Source organism: Oculina patagonica, chromosome 9, assembly GCF_052425735.1.
Source record: "Oculina patagonica isolate OP01 chromosome 9, crgOcupat, whole genome shotgun sequence".
Lineage (NCBI taxonomy): Eukaryota > Metazoa > Cnidaria > Anthozoa > Scleractinia > Oculinidae > Oculina > Oculina patagonica.
In genome coordinates, this window is record NC_135766.1 from 14095309 (window position 1) to 14118286 (window position 22978).

The 22978-nt window shown below is 41.1% G+C and overlaps 1 protein-coding gene across 1 annotated transcript; it reads right to left on the reverse strand.

The window, feature by feature from the left end:
* Nucleotides 1–10514: 10514 nt before the first annotated feature.
* On the reverse strand, nt 10515–14367 carry LOC144664965 (uncharacterized). The gene is made up of 2 exons (XM_078526159.1): nt 12352–14367; nt 10515–10547 (listed from the first exon to the last, which is right to left on the reverse strand). The coding sequence occupies exons 1-2, from the start codon at nt 14365–14367 to the stop codon at nt 10515–10517; spliced, it is 2049 nt and encodes a 682-aa protein (XP_078382285.1).
* Nucleotides 14368–22978: the final 8611 nt, after the last annotated feature.

Sequence of the window (22978 nt, forward strand, 5' to 3'; positions counted from 1 at the left end):
GAAAGGTAGTTGAAAATTTGCTCTATTACACCTATTCAGAATTCAATATTATTGGTATTTTTTATCCTTGCTTGATCATTTGCTCATCATTCGGTTGAGTTTCTACAGATGGCCAGTACTTGTTTGAGAGTTCCGCAAGTTGTGACAAAACATGTGACAAATGTCTCGTTATAACTAAACCGCCAGACGCCAATTTTTCATTATAGCGAACGCTATGTTGAGGCTTAAAGCTTTTGAAATTTTTTGCCACTTTTGAAGTTCTTTGCCACTTAGGTTTTTCGGTATAAATATTACCACCCAGTGTAAACTGTCGCCATGACGTGGCATAGGCACTTTCCTTTCTTACTTTTTGCATGTTTACAGTGTTTGGAATAAACAAAAAATTGATGCATTGTCGTACAAATGACGAGTTGAAAACGCGCATACAAACTCAAGGGTTTTCTGTCGATTTTTTATACTTCGACTTTTGTCGCCACGTAAAATCAATCTCTGTGTTTCAGCAAATTGCGGCATTAAATCCAATACCAAAAAAGAGAACTTTCAATCCGGTTCAAATAATGATAAAACATAAGAACTGACGTCGCTGTACGCAATACGAGATTTTGTGTTCCTAAGCCAAGAATTTGGTCCAAATTAATAAAATCTGCGCGATATTTTTGTTTTCGATACACTAACCGAAATTCAAGGTTTCCATCACAGCAATTAGTTAAATTCTTCATTTTAAAAGGTCATTAAAAGGTAAGCCAGGACTGATGTGGACCTTTCAAAATACAACGTGAGTGCTGGTTGCTATAATTTAGTGTGAGTTTATTTCATTGTTGTCATTATGTAGCACATTTTAATTTCTAGAAAATTAAAGCGGGAATTTGAAAGAAATCGCTCAGTTCCGGCAATTGGAATGCGACGTTCTTCGGTTTTCACTAAATTTAGTGTGCTTTTTTAGCCAGTCATTGTTTCTTTATAAGTAAAAGCAAAATCGTTGAATTTCAACCGAATTAAAACAGCATGATTTCAATGTTTATATAGTTCAAAAATCATAATAAATATATATTTTCCCTCAGGCTGGTCTTTGTAGACACCGGATGCAAATCGCACCAAAAGCAGTAAATCAGCTCTTATATACCAACTAAATCTAAAATTGTTGCAAAGTAAATTGGAAAATCGAGCATTTTGGTCATGATCACTTAACACAAAAACCAATCAATTCTGAAGGCAGTTTTGTTTAGACCGATTATGCGCTTGATTCATTTTTACAAACAACTATTTTGACTTACCGCCGGAGGCAAAAGAGCTGTCCAAGCAGAAAGACACAACTGCGAACAGCAGAAAAACATTGACTATTTTCATCTCTTCGCGGCGGCTAAAGATTGTGCTAGATCACAGTGTTAAAGGATCTGTTCACAATTTTGTAAAAAGATATATGTTATCCAGGTCTCGCCATAACTTTGATTTTTCAATGTAACTTCCCTGAGCCCCCTTAGCTATTCCGGTTCGAACGCGTTGCTGAGACAATTAAAAATCAATGATCACTTTAGCTATCAATAACATGGTGACAGTTATTCATAACATAGCCATTCTGTTTTAGTAACATACAGCGATTGTTTTGACATCTTCTTTCGGTCATACTGCATAAAATACATTTGATTATCTTTTTTTACTCGCGTTATATCATTGTATCATTTCCATTTTAAAAACAAGAGCACTGAGGCACTGTTTACACGGACGCGGTTTCATTTGTAACCGCATCGCTTTTGATGCGGTTACGCTTTTCGTTTACACGGCGCCGATCGAGATTACCACGTTAATTTTGAAAACGCTGTCAAAATAAGGGGAGCGTTTTCAAAACGATATGGCTTCGTTGGTCGTGTAAACGGTCAAAAACGGCGAATCCGCATCGATTTGAAAACATCTAAAAACGGTTACGTATTTTGGCGCGAAATTTACCCGCTCGCGAAGAGTAAACAAGCTGAACCTCGCACGGAGTGCAGCGCTTGCTCATACCGTGATCACAATTTAAGTAGTAGAGAGGGGAGTCGACAAATACCACCTCTGAATTGACGCTTTTATCGCAGCTGGAGTTCGTTTTTTGGCAAGTTTTAATGAGTCACGGTAAATTCCCCGACTTTGTTTACCCACGCGGAAAAAAACAAAATTTGCATACCATGTTCAGGCAAGCCCTTGACATGTTCAAACATGCCCGTGACTGTCACGTCACGCGACGCTTTTTTGACAGGTGGCGATGAGTCATGATATTACAACGTCTAAAAATATTATTCGGGTAAACCCCCGACACCCACGCACAAATTTGCATGCCGCTCGCGGCTTCATGTCAATTGAACATTTGCAGACATTGAAATATACATCAAGATGGGCCGAGGAAGAAATGGAGTTTTGATAACAAGTGGGAAAAAAAAATTTAAAAGGTTTATTGGGCCACCTTTACAAACTTTTCAACATAAAAAAATTGCTAAAGAAAACAATCAAACAATGATTTTATTATCAGAAGAGGCGATCGCACAGTTGAAAACTTTTGACAAAGGGCTTGTCGCGAACCTCTTGACAGGAAATTGACTCTTTTAAAACTGTTTTTTTTTGTACCTCTTAATATTTACCAAAAATTATTAAATTTAACAAACCTGTTTTTGTATTTATTGCTCCGTTTTTATTTGAAATTGCGGCTAAAATTTTGTCTCTTTTTGATGCTTCTAATGAAACCAGGTCCTGTTTTTGGAAATTAGAAACGGTTGGACTGATTGTGGCTGACCCCCTTCCACCATCTTTTCTTTGAACCTTGATCAACACCTGTACTTCATCATTTACAACATTATCATCTTTTTTACTTAAAATAAGAAACTGCCATTCTTCAATTTTTCCATCAACGGGCATAATAAATTAATTTAAATTAAAATTAAATTTAACCGAATAAAAAACAACAGAACTTGGGTGAAAACGACCCCCAAGAGTAGTTGTACCATCGGTTCCATCATAAAAACCGTTTATGACAAAATTTGATATTTTTGGAAAATACTTTTTTATTTCGTATCCATTCATATCAATATCTGTTTGCATTTTTACTCCCCCATTTGATAAATCAATTTGAGGCAAATTTTTAAGGTTTTTTAACTCAAACCCATTCATATCAAGATTTGTTTCCAACAAAAGGTTACCACTAGAAAGAATAAAAGGGTTTTCAAAAACATCGCTTAAAACGTCTGCCTGATAACCTTTTACACCATAAGCAATTAAATAAGCTTGCTCACTCGCTTTTGACCCCAAGTAACCGGGATTGGTTATATCAATAAAAAGTTTATCGTCACGGCTTGACGCATTTTTTTGTGAGTGAATGATTGTTCTCGTATATTTTGGCGTGTGATTGTTGAATCTTTTTGTATGATAATTAACAGTGTTACTTCCAAGGGAAGCATTTAAACTCCAGTTAAGGTCACTTTCAGGAAAGAAAAACTCAACGCAAAGAGTGTAATCACCAGGAAACAAGCCGGTGAGGCCGATTTTAAATCTTGAATTGAAAGTGTTGCCAGATTTTAGTAAATTAAAACGAAAAGCGTTTTTGTTAAGTAAGTGAACACCAGAGTTAAAATCGTCAACAGTTGTTAATGAGTCAAAATTTGTAACTCCTGTGAAAGAAGATGCTGAAAAAAAACAAATGTGAAAACAGATTTTCTTTTGCTCCTGAAGAAATTGAGTGAGTTGAAACATACTTTTCCATTGAAACCAAGTTTACAGCGTCTTGGTCTCCAACAGGATTTGCAAGCTGTTTGATTGAATGGTCGTTCATTACCAAATTTTGATTAACAATGCCCATTTGTCCAGGGTCGCCTTTTGCTTCAGCGGGACCTTGTGGACCAGCAGGACCAGTTGGGCCGGCATCTCCTTTTGGCCCTTTTGTTCCAGCAGGCCCAGTATGCCCAGCAGGCCCTGTGGCGCCAACGGGCCCAGTTGGACCTGTTTCACCTTTTGGACCCGCAGGGCCAGCAGGACCAGTTGCACCGACGGGGCCGGCAGAGCCAGTTGCACCTTGGGGCCCTTGTGAACAGGAGGACCAGTAGAGCCAGTTGGGCCGCTGTCACCTTTATCGCCTTTTTGACCAACGAAACCTCTTGAGCCAGTTGGGCCTTGGGGGCCTTGAGGACCAGTGTCGCCTTTCGGGCCAGCAGGGCCAGTAGGACCACGAGAACCTTGAGGACCAGCAGGACCAGTAGGACCTTGGGGGCCTTGGGGGCCAGTGTCGCCTTTATGACCAGCAGGGCCAATCGAACCTCTTGGGCCAGGGGGGCCGGGAGGGCCAGTTGTTGATGAGCTGTCTGAAGGATGACCTGTGTCTCCGTTAAAAGTACCCATTTATATATATTCGTCAAAATTTTTTTTCGTAGTTTTTTTTGGCCTGTCGTGATACAAAAAAGAGAATTTTGTTTTTGTTGCCAGATTAAGCAGATTTCTGTTTATGCCAAGCTCATCAGCAATACGGTTATTTTCTCTGGGAAGAAACGAAAAAATGCAAAAATGGCTGCAATTATCACGAATATTTTTCGGCACTTTGAAAAAACATTGAGAAAGATAAATGACGCTGCATTGCCGATGCCTCCCGTTTATGAAGTAATTGATGATTTCGTTTTGATTGCTTTCACAAACCATGTCGTCAAATATGACAATTTTTTGATTATCATCTGTCAGCTCTTCAAGCGGAGGAACGTCTTGTGAGGCTTCAATGACTTCAAAACCTGTTTCTGGATTGACTCTTTTTTCAAAATCGTCAAGAATCAACTGGTACTTTTCTTGATGAAGGTTTTTTGCGCAAAGATAAATCTTGTCGTAAACCAAAAGCTCATAAAGCATGTGTAAAAGAATGTTTGTTTTTCCAGAGTTGCTTGGACCACAAATAAGCATGCGAAAGGTGTCAGATGGCATGCTTGGATGCCCTTGTTTGAAAGCACTTTGCGAATAAAACTCAGGATCGTAATTCGGAGTTTTCATTTTTTTAGTTGTTTATATATATACGCGAAAAGATGTCGATGAAAAAATGGCAAACACTTGCTGAAAAAAAGGCCGCTGTTGAGCGGCAAAATGACAAAATACTTACTGCGATGAAAAACAAAGCGATTGCAAAAGAATTTGGACAGCTTTCAGGTGAGGAGGTATTTAAACCGCTGACACGAAGGCTAGACCGCGCCTTTACCACGCAAATGAAAACTGATGCTGAAGAAGGCCCAAACTATAACCTGGATGATTTTGATCTTTACAACCCATTTGGTGAAGATTTCATGCCAGATGAAGAAACACCCCCGACAACTCCGCCGCCGTTACCAGAAGTGCCTGACTATTCGATGGTTGAATCTGACCAAGATTTCGAAGAGGAAACTCCAACATCATCACCACCATTAACATCATCACCAGCCCCACCTCTTGCGGAAAAGGAAGATGATGATGATGATGATGATGATGATGATGATGATGATGATGATGCAGAAGGTGATGATGATGCAGAAGGTGATGATGATGCAGAAGGGGGTGATGATGCAAAAAATGGAGATGCTACACCCTCGCAAGATTTGTCTCAGTCGGTTGAACGAGCCAAATGGGGAACACCACAAAAACCAGGAATTGAGGGATCAGAATCAACTGACCTGCAGGTGCTAAACAGCATGTTGACAAAAAATGTAAACAATCCCTACTATGTTGTGAAAAGTCCGAAATCAAAATTTCACGGTTACACGCTTGCAGACGTAAAAAAAGCGCGAGACGAAATTTTAGAAAGAAGGGGAGAAAAGAAAGCAAAATCTTCTTTATTCTTTGAAAAAGAACCCCCGGTTCAAGAGGGGAGCGGTGTTGTTGATGTTAACGACCTTGTTGACAGACTTCATATAAGCCTCGGTTCAATTGATGCAGGAAACACTTCGAAAAAGTTGCGAAGGCAAATAATTTTATTGCTGCAAATGTTAACGAAACAGAAAGTGCTGTCAACAGAAGAAGCAAAAAAAATGTTACATAAGTATATAAGATGAAACATCTTAACCTTTTGCTCAACTCCTCGATTGCAAAAAAGAAAGATGCAAGAAATGACTTTCAGATTTTGTTTAATCCACCGATCAATTTAGACGCTTCAAAAAGATACAAAGCGGCTATGAATGAGCTTGTAACAATGAGCTATTCTTGGTTTAATGTTTCAGAAAAATATGACAACAACAAATTTAAATGGAAGAAAAAAAGTGACTCAGACTGGATTACTGTCACTATTCCTAAAGGAATGTATGATTACAAAGACCTAAACGACGCTTTTCAATCTCATACAGGAAAAACGGATGATTCGAAAGACATTTTCAAACTTTATTTTCACACCACGACATACAGGGTCATAATTCTTATTGCAAACGATTACGAGCTTGATTTGAGCGAAGGCAATTTGTCAGAGCTTATTGGATTTAACAAAAAAATCTTAAACGACATGAACAATGTTGGTGATCGTGTTCCGAACTTGACAAGAGGGGTAGACTGGATTTATATTCATTGCGACCTTATTTCAAGAGCTGTTGACAATATTGCAGACGATGTTTTGTACACGGTGTCAACATCGACTCTTGAAATCTCTTACCCATTTTCGAAAGAGCCTCGTCGACTCTTGTGGCATTCGGTTAACAAATACCGGATTAATTCGATAAAAATCAGAATTAGTGACGGACAGGGAAATGATATTTTTTTAAATGATCAACCTGTCGCTTTGAGCATTGTTATCGAAGAGGAAGAATGATTTTTGAGAAAAGTATAGGATGAACCACCCAAGCGAGTGGACGCGTTTTTACGACAGAGGTCGATACAGATATCGGCACAAAGGAACAGGGGTCGTAAGAGATACTTTAATGGCTATCGGAAAACGATTCGCAAAAAGCGGGGAAAAAAAAGGCAGAAGAGGCTGTCAAAAAAGCAGCTGAAAAAGCAGCTGAAAAAGCTATTGAAAAAACGGCTGAAACCACCAAAAAAGTTGCTGAGCATGGCGCGGAAAAAATTCAGCAAGTTTTAAAAAGAAAAAAAGTCTTTTACCTGATTCCCGAAAAAAGCTTGAAGAGTTGATGGAAAAAAAAAGGACTCAACCAAACGTCGAGACAAAAGCTTGAAAATATTTTAAGAAGAAAAGAAGCAAGGTTGAAGGTGAACCAAATCGTCTCAGAAAATTAAATTTTTTTTTGCGGATATATATACCTGGCTTTGGGAGCGATGTTCAGAAGCGGCAAGTTTTTGGAAAAAACTGAGTTTGTGCGGTTTGGGCTAGACAAGCCAATCAGCATTCCTGAAAACGCTCAGCACCAGACAAAAACTGGCTACAAATTTTTTGTGACTGACAGAGACAACTGGTTCGACTGGTACAACGCTTACATCCGAGCAGATTTCACATTCGAAGCGACCGCAGATGGGGCTGCTGTTGCAGGAGACACCCGTTCCGCGCCGATTAATGGATCTTTTTCTTTGATAAATAAACTTGTGGTAAAATCTGCGGGAAAACCTCTTTATAACGTTGACAACGTTCACAAGCTGATATTTATCAAAAACTTGTTGGATTATTCTGATGACTTCTCCAGAAGTGTGGCTAAAAGCCAGTTTTGGTATCTTGATACGGATGACAGTAATGTTACAGCAGCGGCCGCAACAAACCTTGGAATTCGTCAAAGGGGGTTGTTAGCCCACGCGGGGGCAACGGTCAACACTATTATTCCTCTGAACAGGTACTCTTTTTTTGAAGAGCTCAGTGACAAGCTTTTGCTCCCAATGCAGCTTGAGCTTGAAATACAACTTCAGTCTGACGCAGAAATGATTTGGCAGAACGACGGCACAAACAGGCGAATTGTTGTAAGAACCCTTGAGCTGTGGGTTCCAATGCTTCGGTTCACGAGCGAAGGGCAAATGCTTGCGAATGAAGACTTTTTAAAACCAAGAAAGTGGACTTACATGAGTGAAAGGGTGGAGCCCGACATCAGCCAACGTGCTGCTTTCGGAACTTGGCTGATAAATCCTGAAATCAAAAACGCAAAGCACGTCTTCATCTTCATCCAGCAGACCCGAAAAGTGAACACTCTTACCCAGAACCCGTACTTTTTTGACACTTTTGACGTTGACGGAGATGACTCAGCAAAGCTCGCCACTTGCAGGCTGCAGTACGGTACTTCCCAGTTTTATCCTGAGCTGGAGTATGACGAAAATTTCAAGCTGCGAATCCTCAACGACGTGATGAATTACCGTTACCGAAAGAATGATTACAATACAGGAGTTCAGCTGCAGACAAGCAACTTTAGCACACTTTACCCTTTTCTTTACTTCGACCTTCGAGAAAACAAAGATAACTTGACAAACGATCCGAAGCAGATGGTTTTTCACTACAGGCTTAATGAAGCGGCAAATGCCCAGGATTACGTGATATCCGCAGCTATTCTGTACGAAAGCGAAATGGTTCTGAGGCAGGTGGGTAACGAACTGGTTGTGGTCTAAATTTTTTCACAAAATATATACAAGATGACTTCTTACTACCCGCGTAAGGTCGTGCTTTCTGAGGGACAAAAAGAAAGCCTCGCCAAGGCGTTTTCAAACAAAACACCAATCACACTAAGGCTAAAGTACGAAGATATTGAAAAAGGAGATGGAAAGCTTTTACATTTGACCGCCAGTCAAATAAAAAAAATCAAGCAAGCCGTTAGCGACAAAAGGGGAGTTGATCTGAAAATGAGCAAAACGCAGATCAAGAACTCACCCAAAATTGTTAAGGCCGCAGTTCTCGGAAAAGGGTTGCAGGTAAAATCAAAAGGTGGCAATGGTATGAGAGTTATGCCTGCACACTTGATGCAACGCCCGCCTCCATTCATTGGAACTTGGGGAGAAAAAAAATGAATTTTAAGGACGTTCCTTTAACTGATTTTGACCTGTTTGCGTGGTGTGATCAACTCAAAATCCCGATAAAAGGTGTTTTTTTCAAGAAACGAATTTTTGCCAAAAAATCACTCTCCCTGCATAATCAACATGGACGACTTGGTCGGCCTTGGCACCCATTGGGTTTGTTGCTTTCAAAAAAGCGAAAAAGAAAGCTATGAGTACTTTGACTCTTTCGGTTTGCCTCCACCCGCAGAATGGGAAAATGAGCTCGTTCTAGAAGGAAAAAAGAGCTTTTTGCGAAACGACAACCAGCTTCAGTGGGAAAAAAGCGTGCGGTGCGGTTACTACTGTTTGCTTTTTTTGAACGAACGAAACAAAGGAAGGCCATTCAAGAAAATTCTTGAAATGTTTTCTGACGATTTGTTAAAAAACGAGAGTGTGGTCAAAAGGTATTTTTTGCGTCAGGTATGGAATGGAGGTGTATTGCGTGAAAGAGAGGAGGTTCACCCCCAATGTGGAAGGAAGCGAAAAAATTGAAATGACAAAAAACGGCCGAAAAATGTTAAAAGTCAAATGCGCCAGTTGCGGAATAACCAAAATAAGATTCGTTTCAAACAAAACGGGGTCAGGCGTCGACATTCACAAAGCCATCGGCAAGTTGCCAAAACCAAAAAAAGGGTGGACGCTGCCGGGGCACAACTATACCGGCCCTTACAATCCTCTTGAAAAGCAGCTGACATACGACCCTAAAACCGGGAAGATATTAAAAATCATGCAGCAACCAACAGGTGCGACAGACGCAGTTGCAATGCAACACGACGTTGATTATGCCGTATGCGCAGGCAAAAAAGACGAAAAAGGTTGCAAACATGTGGCAGACAAAAAAATGGTGAAAGCGCTTGACGCAGTCCCCAAAAACAAGCGCCAGTGGGGGCACACTTTGGCAAGAAACATAATTGCATCAAAGCAGAAAGTTGGCTTAGGGGTTGGAGAAACCGTAAACAAAAAAATCGGAGAAAAAATTCCTGGTTTTCAGCAGGCGCAAGATCTTGCTATGATGATTACAGGAGCCGTTGGTGGAGATAAAAAGCTTCTTGAAAAATATTGGTCAGGAGACATAGCCAAGGGCGCTTTTAACACCAAAACAGGTTTGTTCAGCAAAAAGTTTTGGACTCACCCTTCAGAAAACCAAGACCCTTCTTGCTCAGCCACAGTTTATAACAAAAAAACAGGAAAATGGGTTAACCATTATTGCGATTAAATCTGAAAATTTTTGCCCTCAAGTATAATGGCCACCGCTACCCAATACAGACGAGCCGAAATCAAGGCAATGAAACTGACCTTGGAAAATCAGCAGGCCCACTACGAAAAGACTTCCGCCAAATTCAAGCGCTGGCATACTCGCTGTCAGACAGCTTGCGCTTTAACAGGCGGTGCCGCGACGATTCTTACCGGCTCAGGTCTTGCAGCTTCGCTTTCCGCTGTCGGCATTGTCGTTGGAGGGCCTTTGATTGCGACAGCAACAGTTTTTTCTCTCGCGTCAACTTCTTTGGGCGTCACTGTCAAGTTTTTCTTGCAAAAAGCAAAAAAACACAAAAAAATACTTTCACTTGCTGAAGAAACTCTGTTAGCAATCAACTCTCTTACTTCTGCTGCCTTGGAAGACGGCAAAATTTCTGACAACGAATACCAAGAAATCGTCAAAAAGTACAGTGCCTTCTCTTCGAAAAAAACGAAACTGCGTTACTCAAATCACACTGACGGTGCGCGCTCCCACCAATCTTGAAAATGTTTTTCGGCAGCTTTTTTCGTTTTTTTACTTTTCGTCAAATTTTCCGCCAGCTTTTCGATTATTTCTTCTTTTTTTGGCCAAGAATCGGGTAGCTTTTTGAAATAAAAATACAAAAAACAGGTGTAGTTAATATTTTTTTTATGATTTTGGCATTCTTTCACCGCGTTTGCCAAAAAACGCAGCCTTGCCGGCTCAAAATCCTGCCAAGAAATGCCGTTTTTTTTCAAAACTGTTTTCAAATATCCCAAGTTTGCCACCGGCACAATCGTTCGTTTTTCTATCTCTTCCAGATATTTAAAACCGTGGGGTTCTTGAAAAACGATTGGTTCAAAAGTTTTCTTTTTCGCAACAAAAACCGAACAGAATTTTTGGATATCTTTTTTTGTCAATGGTTCTACCTCGTAAAGCACACCATAAGGGTCATCAATAAATTGTTTTTTGTCTTTTAGCCACTTAAGGCTTAAAGATTCAACAAAGTTATAATAAATCGTAATCATATTATTACTAAAGCCTGCAAGGAAACAAGTGTCATCGCTGTCATCGCCAAAATATTTTTTTTCTTCCATGTTATATTAAGTCTTTTAAGTTCAAATGGAAAATAATAAATGGGAGTCACGTTACTACAGCCCGCAAGGATACTGGAAAGGAATTTCTGCAATAAAAAAATTAGCCAAAGCCGCAAAGGTTTGCGAAGATACTGCAAAAAGGTGGCTCGGAAAACAAGCTTTTTGGCAAATCTACCTTCCCGCAGCACGATACGTTCCTCGTCCAAAGTTTGATGTATCTTCTCCTAACGCGGTCCACCAGGCGGACCTTCTTTTTCTTCCTCATGACAGATTGCCGCGAGGGCGAAAAGTTTACAAATGCGCGTTGACTATTGTTGACGTTGCCAGCCGTTACAAAGAGGCCGAGCCTTTGACCTCAAAAGATTCAACTGAGGTTGCAAAAGGTTTTCGGGCAATTTACAGACGTAGTGCACTGAAATGGCCACAAATGCTGCAAGTTGACCCCGGGCGCGAATTCATGGGCGCTGTTACCAAAGAAATGGAAAATCAAAAAACAGCTATTCGACGCGGGCGTGTTAACATTCACAGAGATCAGGCCATTGTTGAACGTTTCAACCGCAGACTGGCAGAGCGCCTGTTTGGTTATCAGTACAGTGTCGAGTTGACCCTGCCATCTGGCCAGCGGTCGACAGCGTGGGTTAAGAGGCTACCCGAAGTTATTGCCGCTCTTAACAACGAAGTTACACGGCTGACGGGCAAAAAACCCTCAGAAGCTATTAAATTAAAAGCCGTTGCTGCCAAGCCGTCGACTCCTTATTTGAGGCCTGTTGGTAAGAGCGAAAAAAAGCTCCCCTCCTCCGTGAATGTTAGATATTTGTACCAGCCGGGTGAGTTAGAAGGTGGCGGAAAACGTGCCACCGATCCAATCTGGTCTTTAAAAGTCTTTTCGCTTGAAAGAGCTGTAATGAACCCGAACGAACCTGTTTTGTATTACTTGCAAGACGGCCCCAAGCGTGGCTTTGTGCGCGAGGAGCTGCTCGTAGTACCTCCTGATACCGCCCTTCCACCAGTCAATGCCAGCTAAACGTGATATTCAATCGGTTCGGTATGTATTCCATCTTCAAGCGCCCAACGTTTGTCGTAATAGGCGCTCAAACCCAGTTTTTCCTGCTCGTAAGTTACCATTTTTCCTTCCTTCATACGGAAGCCTCTGTTTGTTGCCATGTCCTTATGACCATTCAGAGCGGCCTTAAATCCTTGCCATCTTATTTCGTTTTGCGTCTTGGATACCCCCTTGGTGCTACACTTCTTTTTTTCACCTTCTGGTTTCTCGCTAAAATAACACTTTGAGCAAAGCGCAATCATCCGGCTGCCCGTACACTCAAGCTTAAAGAGACCAGGGGTGCGGCCGCTCCACTTGTCCCAAGCCAGCCATTGTTTTTTTTGGGCCTCGAATTCTTGTTTTAGCTCAGGTTTTACGATGTCCTCAAGCTTCGAAGCAGAAATCGCCATGTAACAGCTGTCCGTGTCCATCTGAATGAGCTCAAAGTCCATTCTATCAAAATACTTATCTAAAAAGTCGTAGTAAAACTTGAGCATGCGCAGCTTTGCCAACTGGTAAACCGCGATCCCAACTTGAAAGGGCCTGCTGATTGTTATCCGGGGCTTGCGGCTTTCCAACTCGTACACTTGCCCGATTTCATCTAAGTCACTAAAATACGCACTTCGCAGGGCTCTGTCAACCACTTTCTCATCTTTGGTGTATATCACATTCGTTTGCCGTTCTAGTGCCTCTATCAGCTTCCCGTAAGCACTGTTTCCTAACAGCTTAAACACGTCAGCCAGCAAAACCTTGCTCTTATCAACATCGCCTGTTCTCCGCGCCTCTGTCACTTGTTCTACAAACCAGGCGAAGATCTTTTTCGGTTGGTAGTCAATCGTTCGGTGAACCGCCGTTATCTCTGCCCCGTGTTCCACATACCAGCGCAGCAGTGGAGCATACAAAAGAATTTTTTTGGCAGAAAGGGCACCAACGAGCTTTTTACCGTCCCCACGGTTTCTGCTCGTTTTTTTCAAGTATTCATGCATGTGTTGTGGAACGGCTTCGCCTGGAACCACTTTGTTGTAAAAGAATGGCGGCATCTCTTCAAACTTTTTCCACAATTTTTTTGGAATCTCAATATCAACTTCCGCAAATCCAAACCATCTGCGTATATAAGAAGGATTTTCTCCTTTCAAATTTTGCATAAGTAAATAGGCTTCTGCTACTTTTAATCCTGAACATTGCCGGACTTCTTCTTTTCCGCAGGGCATGTCTTCCAACATTGTTGACAGATAGAGGGCATTTGCGTCGTAGCCAACGATGTTTTTGCAAAAATTTGCGTTTTCGAACTGGTGGTCTCTTATCTTTGTGACGCCAGCTTCGTGGTACCTTGTAAATACTATGCTTGGCCCTCCAACAACAGCCCCTTTCAGCATCTCATACGCTTGTTTGCACGGGCTGTACATTTCTGCGCCCCTCTCGACCGCTCCCCGAAGCAGGTAATGCAAACTCACACCAGGAATGCTGACGGCGTCTTTTAGGATGTCGATCCCCTTTTCAGTGTAAAAAGCTTTCATCTTTTCCAAGGCTTCCAGGCCAGGAGCCACGTCGAGATTGTTGTAATAGCAAAGCCAATCTGCGAAGGTGCGCATACCCTTTTCTCGGAACAGCTTCTTGCAGGCTCGCCATTCTGAAAGTTTAAGCACAAAGGAGTTTTTCAACCTTGAATACCAAGCAAGATAATCCGGCAACCCTGGGTAGTCAAGCTTCTCGGGGGAGTCAAACCACTCATAAGGAAACCACGATTTCGTAGCCTCACATCCGTATGCCTTAACCCACTTCTCATAGCTTGTTCCTGGCCCAAGGTAGTTGATAATGTCAAGGAAACTGAAGCCCTGAGTGAGCAAGAACATGATTTTGTTACAGTTTTTTGCCACTCTGACTTTGCCCGTTGTGTCAGCAAGGCGGTCTGCGAAGTTATTTTTGATCAGATTCAGATCGTAACTGCCAGGGTTGAACCCAACTACAGGTACCTGGTTGCACCATTCCTCAATTTTTTGTCGCTGCGCTTTTGGAAGCAGGCCAACGCCTTTTGGCATAAATTCCGCTCTTACTTGAGCCCGGATGTTTTTTCCGCGTCTCTCCAGCTCTTCCATAAACTTGCGGACCAGCTCCGCGGGGTCTCTTTCACAGATGTGGGTGGGCTCTCTTTCAAGGGTGTCACCGATGCTTACCGAGATTGGCACGTGTGCGTTTTCGATCGTGAGTGTTGGCGTCGGTTCCTTTCGCTGATTATTGTCGCCATACGCCTCGAAATCGTACAAGATCGCGTGCGGGTAGCTTTTTGTTTGCGCCCGCGGTGTATCAACAACGATTTCCCTTACTTCGCACGCTCAAGCCTCGATCACGCGGTAGCCGGCCCTTCGTAGCAATCTTGTACGTTTCATTGTGGCTTTGAACCTGTCTGCGCGTGTTTGGTCGTTGCGGTCAATGATTTTGTTACGATCTTGCGGGTAACATTTTCGACACCCGTGCCAGTGGCAGCCGTGGTATTGAAATACAGTTTTGGAAATAGGGTCGTACCCGTCGACAGGTGCGCGCTCAACCCAACGCTCGCCACCATGCCCGCACGTTGCGTGGTGAATGTGAATTTTCCGCCGCTTGGCTTCTTGGTCAAGCCACCGAAGCGATTCTTTGGAAGCTTGATGGTTTGGATAGAAAGCCTTCTCAAAGCTTGTCTGCGGTTCTTCAATCTTTTTGCCCGGGCAATCAATTATTGTTTTTCCTTGGCTGCAAGTTTGATAATGGCGTTTAAGGTGGCAAGCTTGTGTAAATCTCGCGTTGCAATGGGTGCATGCATACGTCTTAGCTAACCTTTTAATATCCTTAATGACAAACGCGTGCCCTTCGAAAGTGCCGATTGTCAGAATGTTCTTCAGCATAGCTGGAGGGTTTCTTTTTAGGTGCCATACGACTTCCTCATCTTTTACCCGCACAGGCTCATAAACTCGGATGCCGAGCCAATCAGAGAAAGCGGCACCCTGATTCAGATGCCTTTCAACTTTATCTAATTCATCAAGAGATGTTTTTGGACAGTCGGTCGGCACAGTTTCGAGTTCGAAAAAACTCTTTGCGAGACCTCGGGCTGCTGCTGTGCTTCGATCAATACGCGCTCCTCGGTGCACAGCAATAAACGCCATAGACACAAATTATCAAGATAGGTATCTAGTGCAACCATCGACCGGCCATGCGCAAGGTTGCGAAGCCAGTCTGGTAAGGGGCCTGTGCCTAACAGCGGTTGTCGGTCAAGCACAACCTTTACATCAACATTAAAAAAGCTTACAAACTTCCACTTTGTAGAAGGTCTTTTTATATTGTCAGAGGCCAGGCGTTTTGTCTCCTGTTCGGTCAACCATTTTTCCGCTGCAGAAAGCTTATTAATCCAAGGTGAGCCTTTGTTAATGTAGTAAACAATGACCGTATCATCATCAATGTTGCGCAACCGATACGAGTAAGTATGCCTGATATAAAACGCTGTGTTTACATTTTCTTGAATTTTTTCCATAAAGTTTGGTGTAAGGTCTTTTTCCAAACCTCTGATAAAGCGCCATCGAATAAAACGCCGGCCACTATTTTCCTCCCCCTCGTATTCCGCGACATCAAGAAGGTTTAAAATCTCATTCTGATAATTTGTTACCACCCGATTTTCGTGTGGTACAAAAGGATCAAATTCATTTAGAATGTTCTTCCTTTTTTGCACCTTCTTTTCCTTGCGACGAAGTCGCTGAGGGGGTTTTGGGTGATACTTTTGTGCAAGCAACGGTTTTAGCAAACGCTTTTGCACTTCAAGCGGGATCGGTTCATCCAGTATATTACGGACAACTTCACGAAGTGGGCTCGACATTTGAGGCATTCGCTCAATTTGTTGCTCAACAAACTCGTCAAATTGACTTGCTTTGTTCGCGGTCAACAAGGTCTTGCTGAAAGCCATGTAACTAAAAAGCACAAATGTTCAATTGACATGAAGCCGCGAGCGGCATGCAAATTTGTGCGTGGGTGTCGGGGGTTTACCCGAATAATATTTTTAGACGTTGTAATATCATGACTCATCGCCACCTGTCAAAAAAGCGTCGCGTGACGTGACAGTCACGGGCATGTTTGAAAATGTCAAGGGCTTGCCTGAACATGGTATGCAAATTTTGTTTTTTTCCGCGTGGGTAAACAAAGTCGGGGAATTTACCGTGACTCATTAAAACTTGCCAAAAAACGAACTCCAGCTGCGATAAAAGCGTCAATTCAGAGGTGGTATTTGTCGACTCCCCTCTCTACTACTATTTAAAACAATAGGTAAACAGTTAGATAGGTTCCTCCGCGTCCGTGTAACGACACCGGAACCGTTTATTAGTTTATGTTCTCTGTACAGCATTTAGACAGACCAAAAAGCCATTTCCGAGTTTCAACTTCTTTTTTTCTTTCTTGCGCATTTCTCTAAAGGTTCTTATCAGAAATGGCTTTAATACGATGTTGTTTTGAAGTTCAATGTCAAACAATATCCGTAAAATTTAAATTTCTCAATACTCAGTCAACCGATTAGATGTTGTGTCTTATAGTGACGCACTCATTGTTTTGACGTTTTTAGTGATCATTGTATGAATTTTAATTTTGTATTGCAGACGCTTGAAAATTTTTATAAATCCTTGTCTAAATTCTTACTCGCGGACTGAAGTGTTAATTTATAAAGGTATTTTGATCACCCTTGAATAAAAAGGTTTACCTTTAACATTTTGTAGTGCGTTCTCCTTAAACGGTTATGTTATGTTTATCGCTTAGACAACTTGAATGTTTATAAATACGGAATACAGGAAGCGAAATACAGAGGTTAATTACGCTTAACGGCGGGTAACGTTTGCAAAGAATGAATAAAGAGAAGATTCCTCAAGGAAAACAGACATTGTTAGGGGTGGTGAATGGTCCTTCAAAAACTGCGTGTCTTGCAAAATTTTAGCCAAATTTCAGGGGTCTTCTCATCTCGAATTTTTCTTTGACACTTTCTCGGAGTCTCGATTTCTTTTGCAAGGGGCTCGCAGAAAGATATTAATCTCGCCGTCTCGCAAAGTCTCGCATTAACCATTCGACACCCACACCTGTAAAAATAGACACGGTCACTGTATTTAACGTATACAGTGCTGCTGGCAGGGCGAAAAACATTGATGATATACAGACGCGTTTACAAGGGCCATTTGACAGCACTCAGAATACGCTTCTATAAGCATTCAGTAGTTGAATGAGCAACGAAATCCAGGGCCAGCCGACAATTTCAAATAGTGAAGAATAAAACGAAGGCAATATGATACACTTTATAATGACTGTTTCTGATGGAAACAGTTATTATAATTTTGTTTCCCTCGAATCTCAATGATTCCCTCGGCCTCACCTCGAAAAAAAAAAAAGATTCTCGGGAAACAAAATTTTCCCGAGAGTTCAGCCACTAAGTGTTATGTTATAGCACGAAGAAGACTTCGAAAAAACGTTGAAAAAACGGGCAACGTTGCTATGTTACCCACTGACGCGTCATAGACTTTTGGCTGGAAACGGATGTCGTGACCTCAAATTACTTAATAAGAGCGCGCTCTGTTGGAAAAAATATCTTGCTACATGTATTTGAAAATTAAATAGGAGTAGTTCTCACTATCATAGCCCCCGCGTTTGGCTAATCCTGCTTTGAATTTCATTTTGCAAATGTCGTCTTTTTGCAGCTGAATTTTGCAGGGAAACACCTGTATGTCTTTGGGCTTGAATTTGTGAAATCTTGGATGTTCTTGAAAAGGGCTTTTCGCCTAAACACAAGTAATCTTAAAGCTCTTACTCTAAGGTGCTTTTATAGCCGCGAGACAACCTTTTACAGTTAATGTTAATTAGTAAAATGTAAACAAATGGAAACAATGATATTAGTAATTAGTGTCTAGTGGTATCTATTTGAGTAGTAACTATTTCTCGGTGGAAAAAGCCAAGTCCTCGTATTGGTTTCTACGATGAAAATGATGATCGTTTTGAAATAACTATCGAACAACTAGAGCTGACTAACTGTTTGAAAGAAATATTCTCGGTCTGGAAGCGAAAAGCAGAGGCTTCGTCTAGACAACTGACTTGTCAAAGATGCCGCAAAATTTTCTCACCTCTTTTGATAAAAACTTCTCGCGAGTCTCAGTACTCAATACCTCTTGTAAAATAGTTTTCTTTCTACATTTTAAATTCTTTTACAATTGATCTCAGTTAATATTATCTTAAATATGATCTCTGGAGTGTGTTTCGCCAAGAACTGGCAAATATATTGTTTGTTCATAGGCAGACCACCCTATGCGTTCGTGGTTAATAATACTTGGCTTCACACTAGAGCTTAAAGTATAGTCTAAGTGCACTTGGAACCTACTTTGAGTGTGAAGGGGTAAAACGTACTTACTTGAACTTTTTTCGGTGACCATAGAAACTTTCGTAGTTCAAAGAAGCCGAAGTACGCCGCCAAGTATGGTCTACACCACACTTGAGAACGCACTTGACCAATAGGAAATGGAAGCCAACTGAAAGCGCGCGCGTGCAGCGTTGTCACGATTCTGAAAAACAACTTGCCAGCTGAAATCAGAAGAAATTCAAAAAGGACGGCTGGTGTTCGGAGGAGCAAGAGTCTTTTATGTAAGTTAGCAAAGAAAGAAAAGAAAAGTCGATGCATATGGTTAAACTTATAATAAACTTATAATCCTATTTTAACTTCCTTTTTTTCAGAGACGGCTTTAACCATCGGTTTTCATTTCTACCACGAAATGCGGTTCTTCAAAACCAGCCACACGTGCAGCCACTATTTCAACCTGGCCACTTCTTCGCGCCGCAACAAATACACTTTACCCGCCGACTCCTCATGATTTCACAAGCGTACAATCGTGTTTGTGATAACTATGAGTGACTGATTTTACCCCGCGAAAGATGATTGACAGCTTGTACCTCAAGTAATATACTTAGTCATCAAGTGTGAAGCCAGATTTTGTAAAATACGACTTAAGATTTTTAAGTGCACTTGATTCAAGTGCTGACTTGAAACTTACTTAGCTTCTAGTGTGAGGCCAAGTAATATTGTTCACATTAGACGACTGAAAAGAAATATGTTGAAATCTATGAAAGCTCTGGAAAATACATCTCTAAATGAATCTCGTTCTAAAAATTTCAATAAAGTTGAATTTAATGTTAATCGACTCGTGCGTAGTGTTTTTTTTTCGCGTTCCTGGGCTATTTACAGCGGTCTTACCCAAGCGAGTAGAAGAGGTATCACCACCATGCATTAATTATCATTTCGATAGAAGACTCAGCAAGTCCAGTTTCGAAGTTTACCAGCTCCGGTTTCACAAGGTTCTCAAGAACCTCAAGTTCATTAGACCGACCACATGGCGTTCAAGATGTCGTCTCCTGATTTAAGACATGACCTGCCAGCTAGAGGTAGTTTCTTTCAATTTCGCGTCTTACTTCTTTGCGCGCTTGTCTCGTAGCGGTCGCCCTCGTGGCATTGTGCTTTGGCCCGTTCTCCTGCCACTTATTCATAGTTGGCACATATTCAGTTTGGTGTCTTTTCTATTTTGTTCGTTTTGTCCGCTCTCTAGTTCACCTCAGTTTCGGTTTTATTTTATTTGCCTTTTAGCGCACTTTCCATCTTTTGTTTTTGCAACATCCATAGCGTTAGTATTCTCGCACTTCCAGGCGCTCCTTGTACATTTGCTTTCTCCGTTTGCTTTTCGTTTACCTGCATTCATTGTTATTTTTTATTTTATTGTTATCGCGTCTGCATGCTTTTTCTATTCCTAGGCGTTTTTGTTGCATTCTCTCTAGTTTTGTGCTTTCCTGTATGTTATTTTGTTCTTTGCCTATGCGCGGTTTACGCATTTTACCGTGGCATCACATGCTTTATTGCTTCTTATCTCTTGGGAGTTGTTCAATTTTATATTTCTCATGGGATGTTTTACTATCTATTGCCTCATTTAGCGATGTTTATTTCATGTATTTTCCGGCATGAGATGTTTGTGATATTTTGCCTCATTGCCGATGTTTATTTCATGTATTTTCAGGCATGAGATGTTTGTGATATTTTGCCTCATTGCCGATGTTTTCCGGTTTGCCGTTGTGTTTGTTTTGTTTTTCCGGCCTACCGATGTGTTTATTTTGTTTGCTGGCCAGCCGAAGTATTTTTATATTGTTTTTCCGGTTTGCCGATGTATCTGCATTGTTTGCCGGCTTACCGATGTGTTTGATTTTGTTTTACCGGCTAGCCGATGTGTTTTACATTGTTTTCCGTTTTGCCGATGTGTTTGCATTGTTTTCTGGTTTACCGATGTGTTGTTTTTGTTTACCGGCCAGCCGAAGTGTTTTATATTGTTTTCCGGTTTGCCGATGTGTTTGCATTGTTTTCCGGCTTACCGATGTGTTGATTTTGTTTACCGGCTCGCCGATATTTTTCACATTGTTTTTCCGGCTAGCCGGTGTGTTTATTTATTTAAGTTTTCCAGCCAGCCATTGTATTTTATATTCTTTTCCGGCTAGTAATATGTTTCGACTCTTGTTTCGCGTTCAAATTTATCTGGTTAGCTCTTGTGTCTACACTGCTTTAGGCGTAACAAGTGTTTACTTTGTTTTCCAGCAAGGCGATGTGTTCTATCGCATTCCGGTTCGGGTTGGCCGACGTGTTTTTTCCCTTAAGCTCAGCCGATTTGTTTTATTGTCTGGGCTAGTTAATGTCCTTGGGCACCGCTTGCAGTGCTTTATGATATCTTTACTTTGTTTTCAATTTTTTCTTATTCATGTTTTATTGTCCATTTATTGTTCATCTTATCTCCAACTTGCGCGTGTATTGGAATTTAGTCTGTTATCGACTCATGCACAAATTTATTTTATAACTTTCTTGCTCTGTATCGCCTGTTATATTAGTTATTGCTGCCTGTCCTTGGCCTACGTATTTTTAACTCGTGTTACTTGTTCGCTCGTGGTCATTATCCTTTATTTTATATTCCCGTCATTTTTCCCGTTATTTTATATTCCCGTTTTTATTCCTCTGCCTCACCCCCTCATATTTTGGGTTTGTTATTCATTTTGTCTCGCGGTCAGTTTTGTTTTATCTATTTGCGCATCGATCTATATATCTATCTTTGTTATTCATATTTTTCCTCGCGATCATGCCTTTTATATTTGATAATTCAAATTGTAGCACTTGTCGGTGTATTATGTCACTTTTGTTTGTATGGTATTGTTCCTAACGTTTACCATGCATGGAAATATTTTTAGTCCCGTTGCATGTTCGTACGCTATTTCTCTTTATTATCACGTTTTACTTTGTTCTTGCGTTTGTACATGTTATGCGCATTCGATTCCTACGAAGAGTACGCGCAAATCTCGATCGCTTTTCAAAGGTAACTCAACACACTTCAGGATGTCCCGGGCCCTTCTGGTAAAGGATTCATGAGATTTCAACGCATAATCTGTTTCTATTGTGGCATTACAAGAAGTAGATGTTTTCGTTAACTCCCGCCAGCGCTATCTACCAATTGCTACACGCCATTTTCTTCACGCGGACGTGGCAATAATAAGTTACTCTTTTTTTTAAAATTAAATCTTCGTATTATTACATCTATTTTTATTAAAATATTATTAAAATATTTTGTCCTACCCTAACGGCGTGATTGTATTCTTTTCGATCCTTCTCTTTGTTTTTTCCTTTTCTCCCTTTCTCCCTGCGCTCTAGGATGACAGTTTTGAAAGGGAGTCTAATTCCCTCTCGGATTACTGAGGCTCAAAAATGTCATCCCTTGAGCCATCTTTTCCCTTGCTTTTTGTTTTTTTATCCTTTCCTCGCGCCTCCTGTTTTACGCTTTAATATTGCCCTATGTGTTCCTTCAACTAGTAGTAATGGGAGGTCACTCCATATTATATTTATTTTGACCCAAAAGTGCTATTCGGTATGTTGGGTAACGTCTGAAAGTTCTCGTGTCTAGATGGCTCAAGGGATGACAGTGGATATCCTGCCTATCTCTCGGGAATTCATTAATGCTGTTCTTAATAACCATGCTCTTGCCAACGTTTCTATAATTTCCTTTCGGAATCCGGATGCGTTCACTGGCGCAGTATCTACCGCCGCCTTTCTGTTTGCGAGCAGATTTTCGAAGATGTGCAGCTAGGATGAGATTATTCCTAAGATTCTTCGTTGGCTATATTTGAAACATCAGCCTTTTTAAAGCCAATACTAAGAGGGAAAATTTTGATTTCGCGCGCCCTCTGGTATTAGCCCAGTTTATCTCGCATACCCAGTATCATATCTTGTCTCGTGTCTCTCCTTCACACGACATGTGCTTAGCTCAGTGTCTGTCTGAGTAATACATGTCCTTTTAGTCCTTTCCCTTGCATTTCTGGGTGCTCTTCTATCCGCTAATTATATTTTTATCGTGGTTAAATAAAGTTGTTATTATCAGTTATTATTATTATTATTATTATTATTATTATTGTTATTATTATTATTATTATTATTATTAAAAGGCATTCGTTCTTTTTCCCCTTGTTATTATTTCAACGCTTGTGATGAAGTTATATGTGATCGTTGTCCTGTAGGTCAACGCGTTCCTCATGTAAATGACAACGAAACGTCCTCTGTTGTCGCTATGCTTTGGAGGCTGTCGGTCGGGCTGACGTGTTTACTTATAGCGAAGTCCTCATCAAGTCCTGAAGGTATCAAGTCGCATG

What these genes read in the sequence shown, in the direction of transcription:
- LOC144664965 (XM_078526159.1), bottom strand. Translation starts at nt 14,367, where the DNA reads ATGGAAGAGCTGGAGAGACGCGGAAAAAACATCCGGGCTCAAGTAAGA. An exon ending in GTATGAAGGAAGGAAAAATG is followed by an intron (nt 10,548 to 12,351) that starts GTAACTTACGAG and finishes ATTCGTTGTCAG; the next exon opens with AAATTTTGCCGTCTTCCAAG.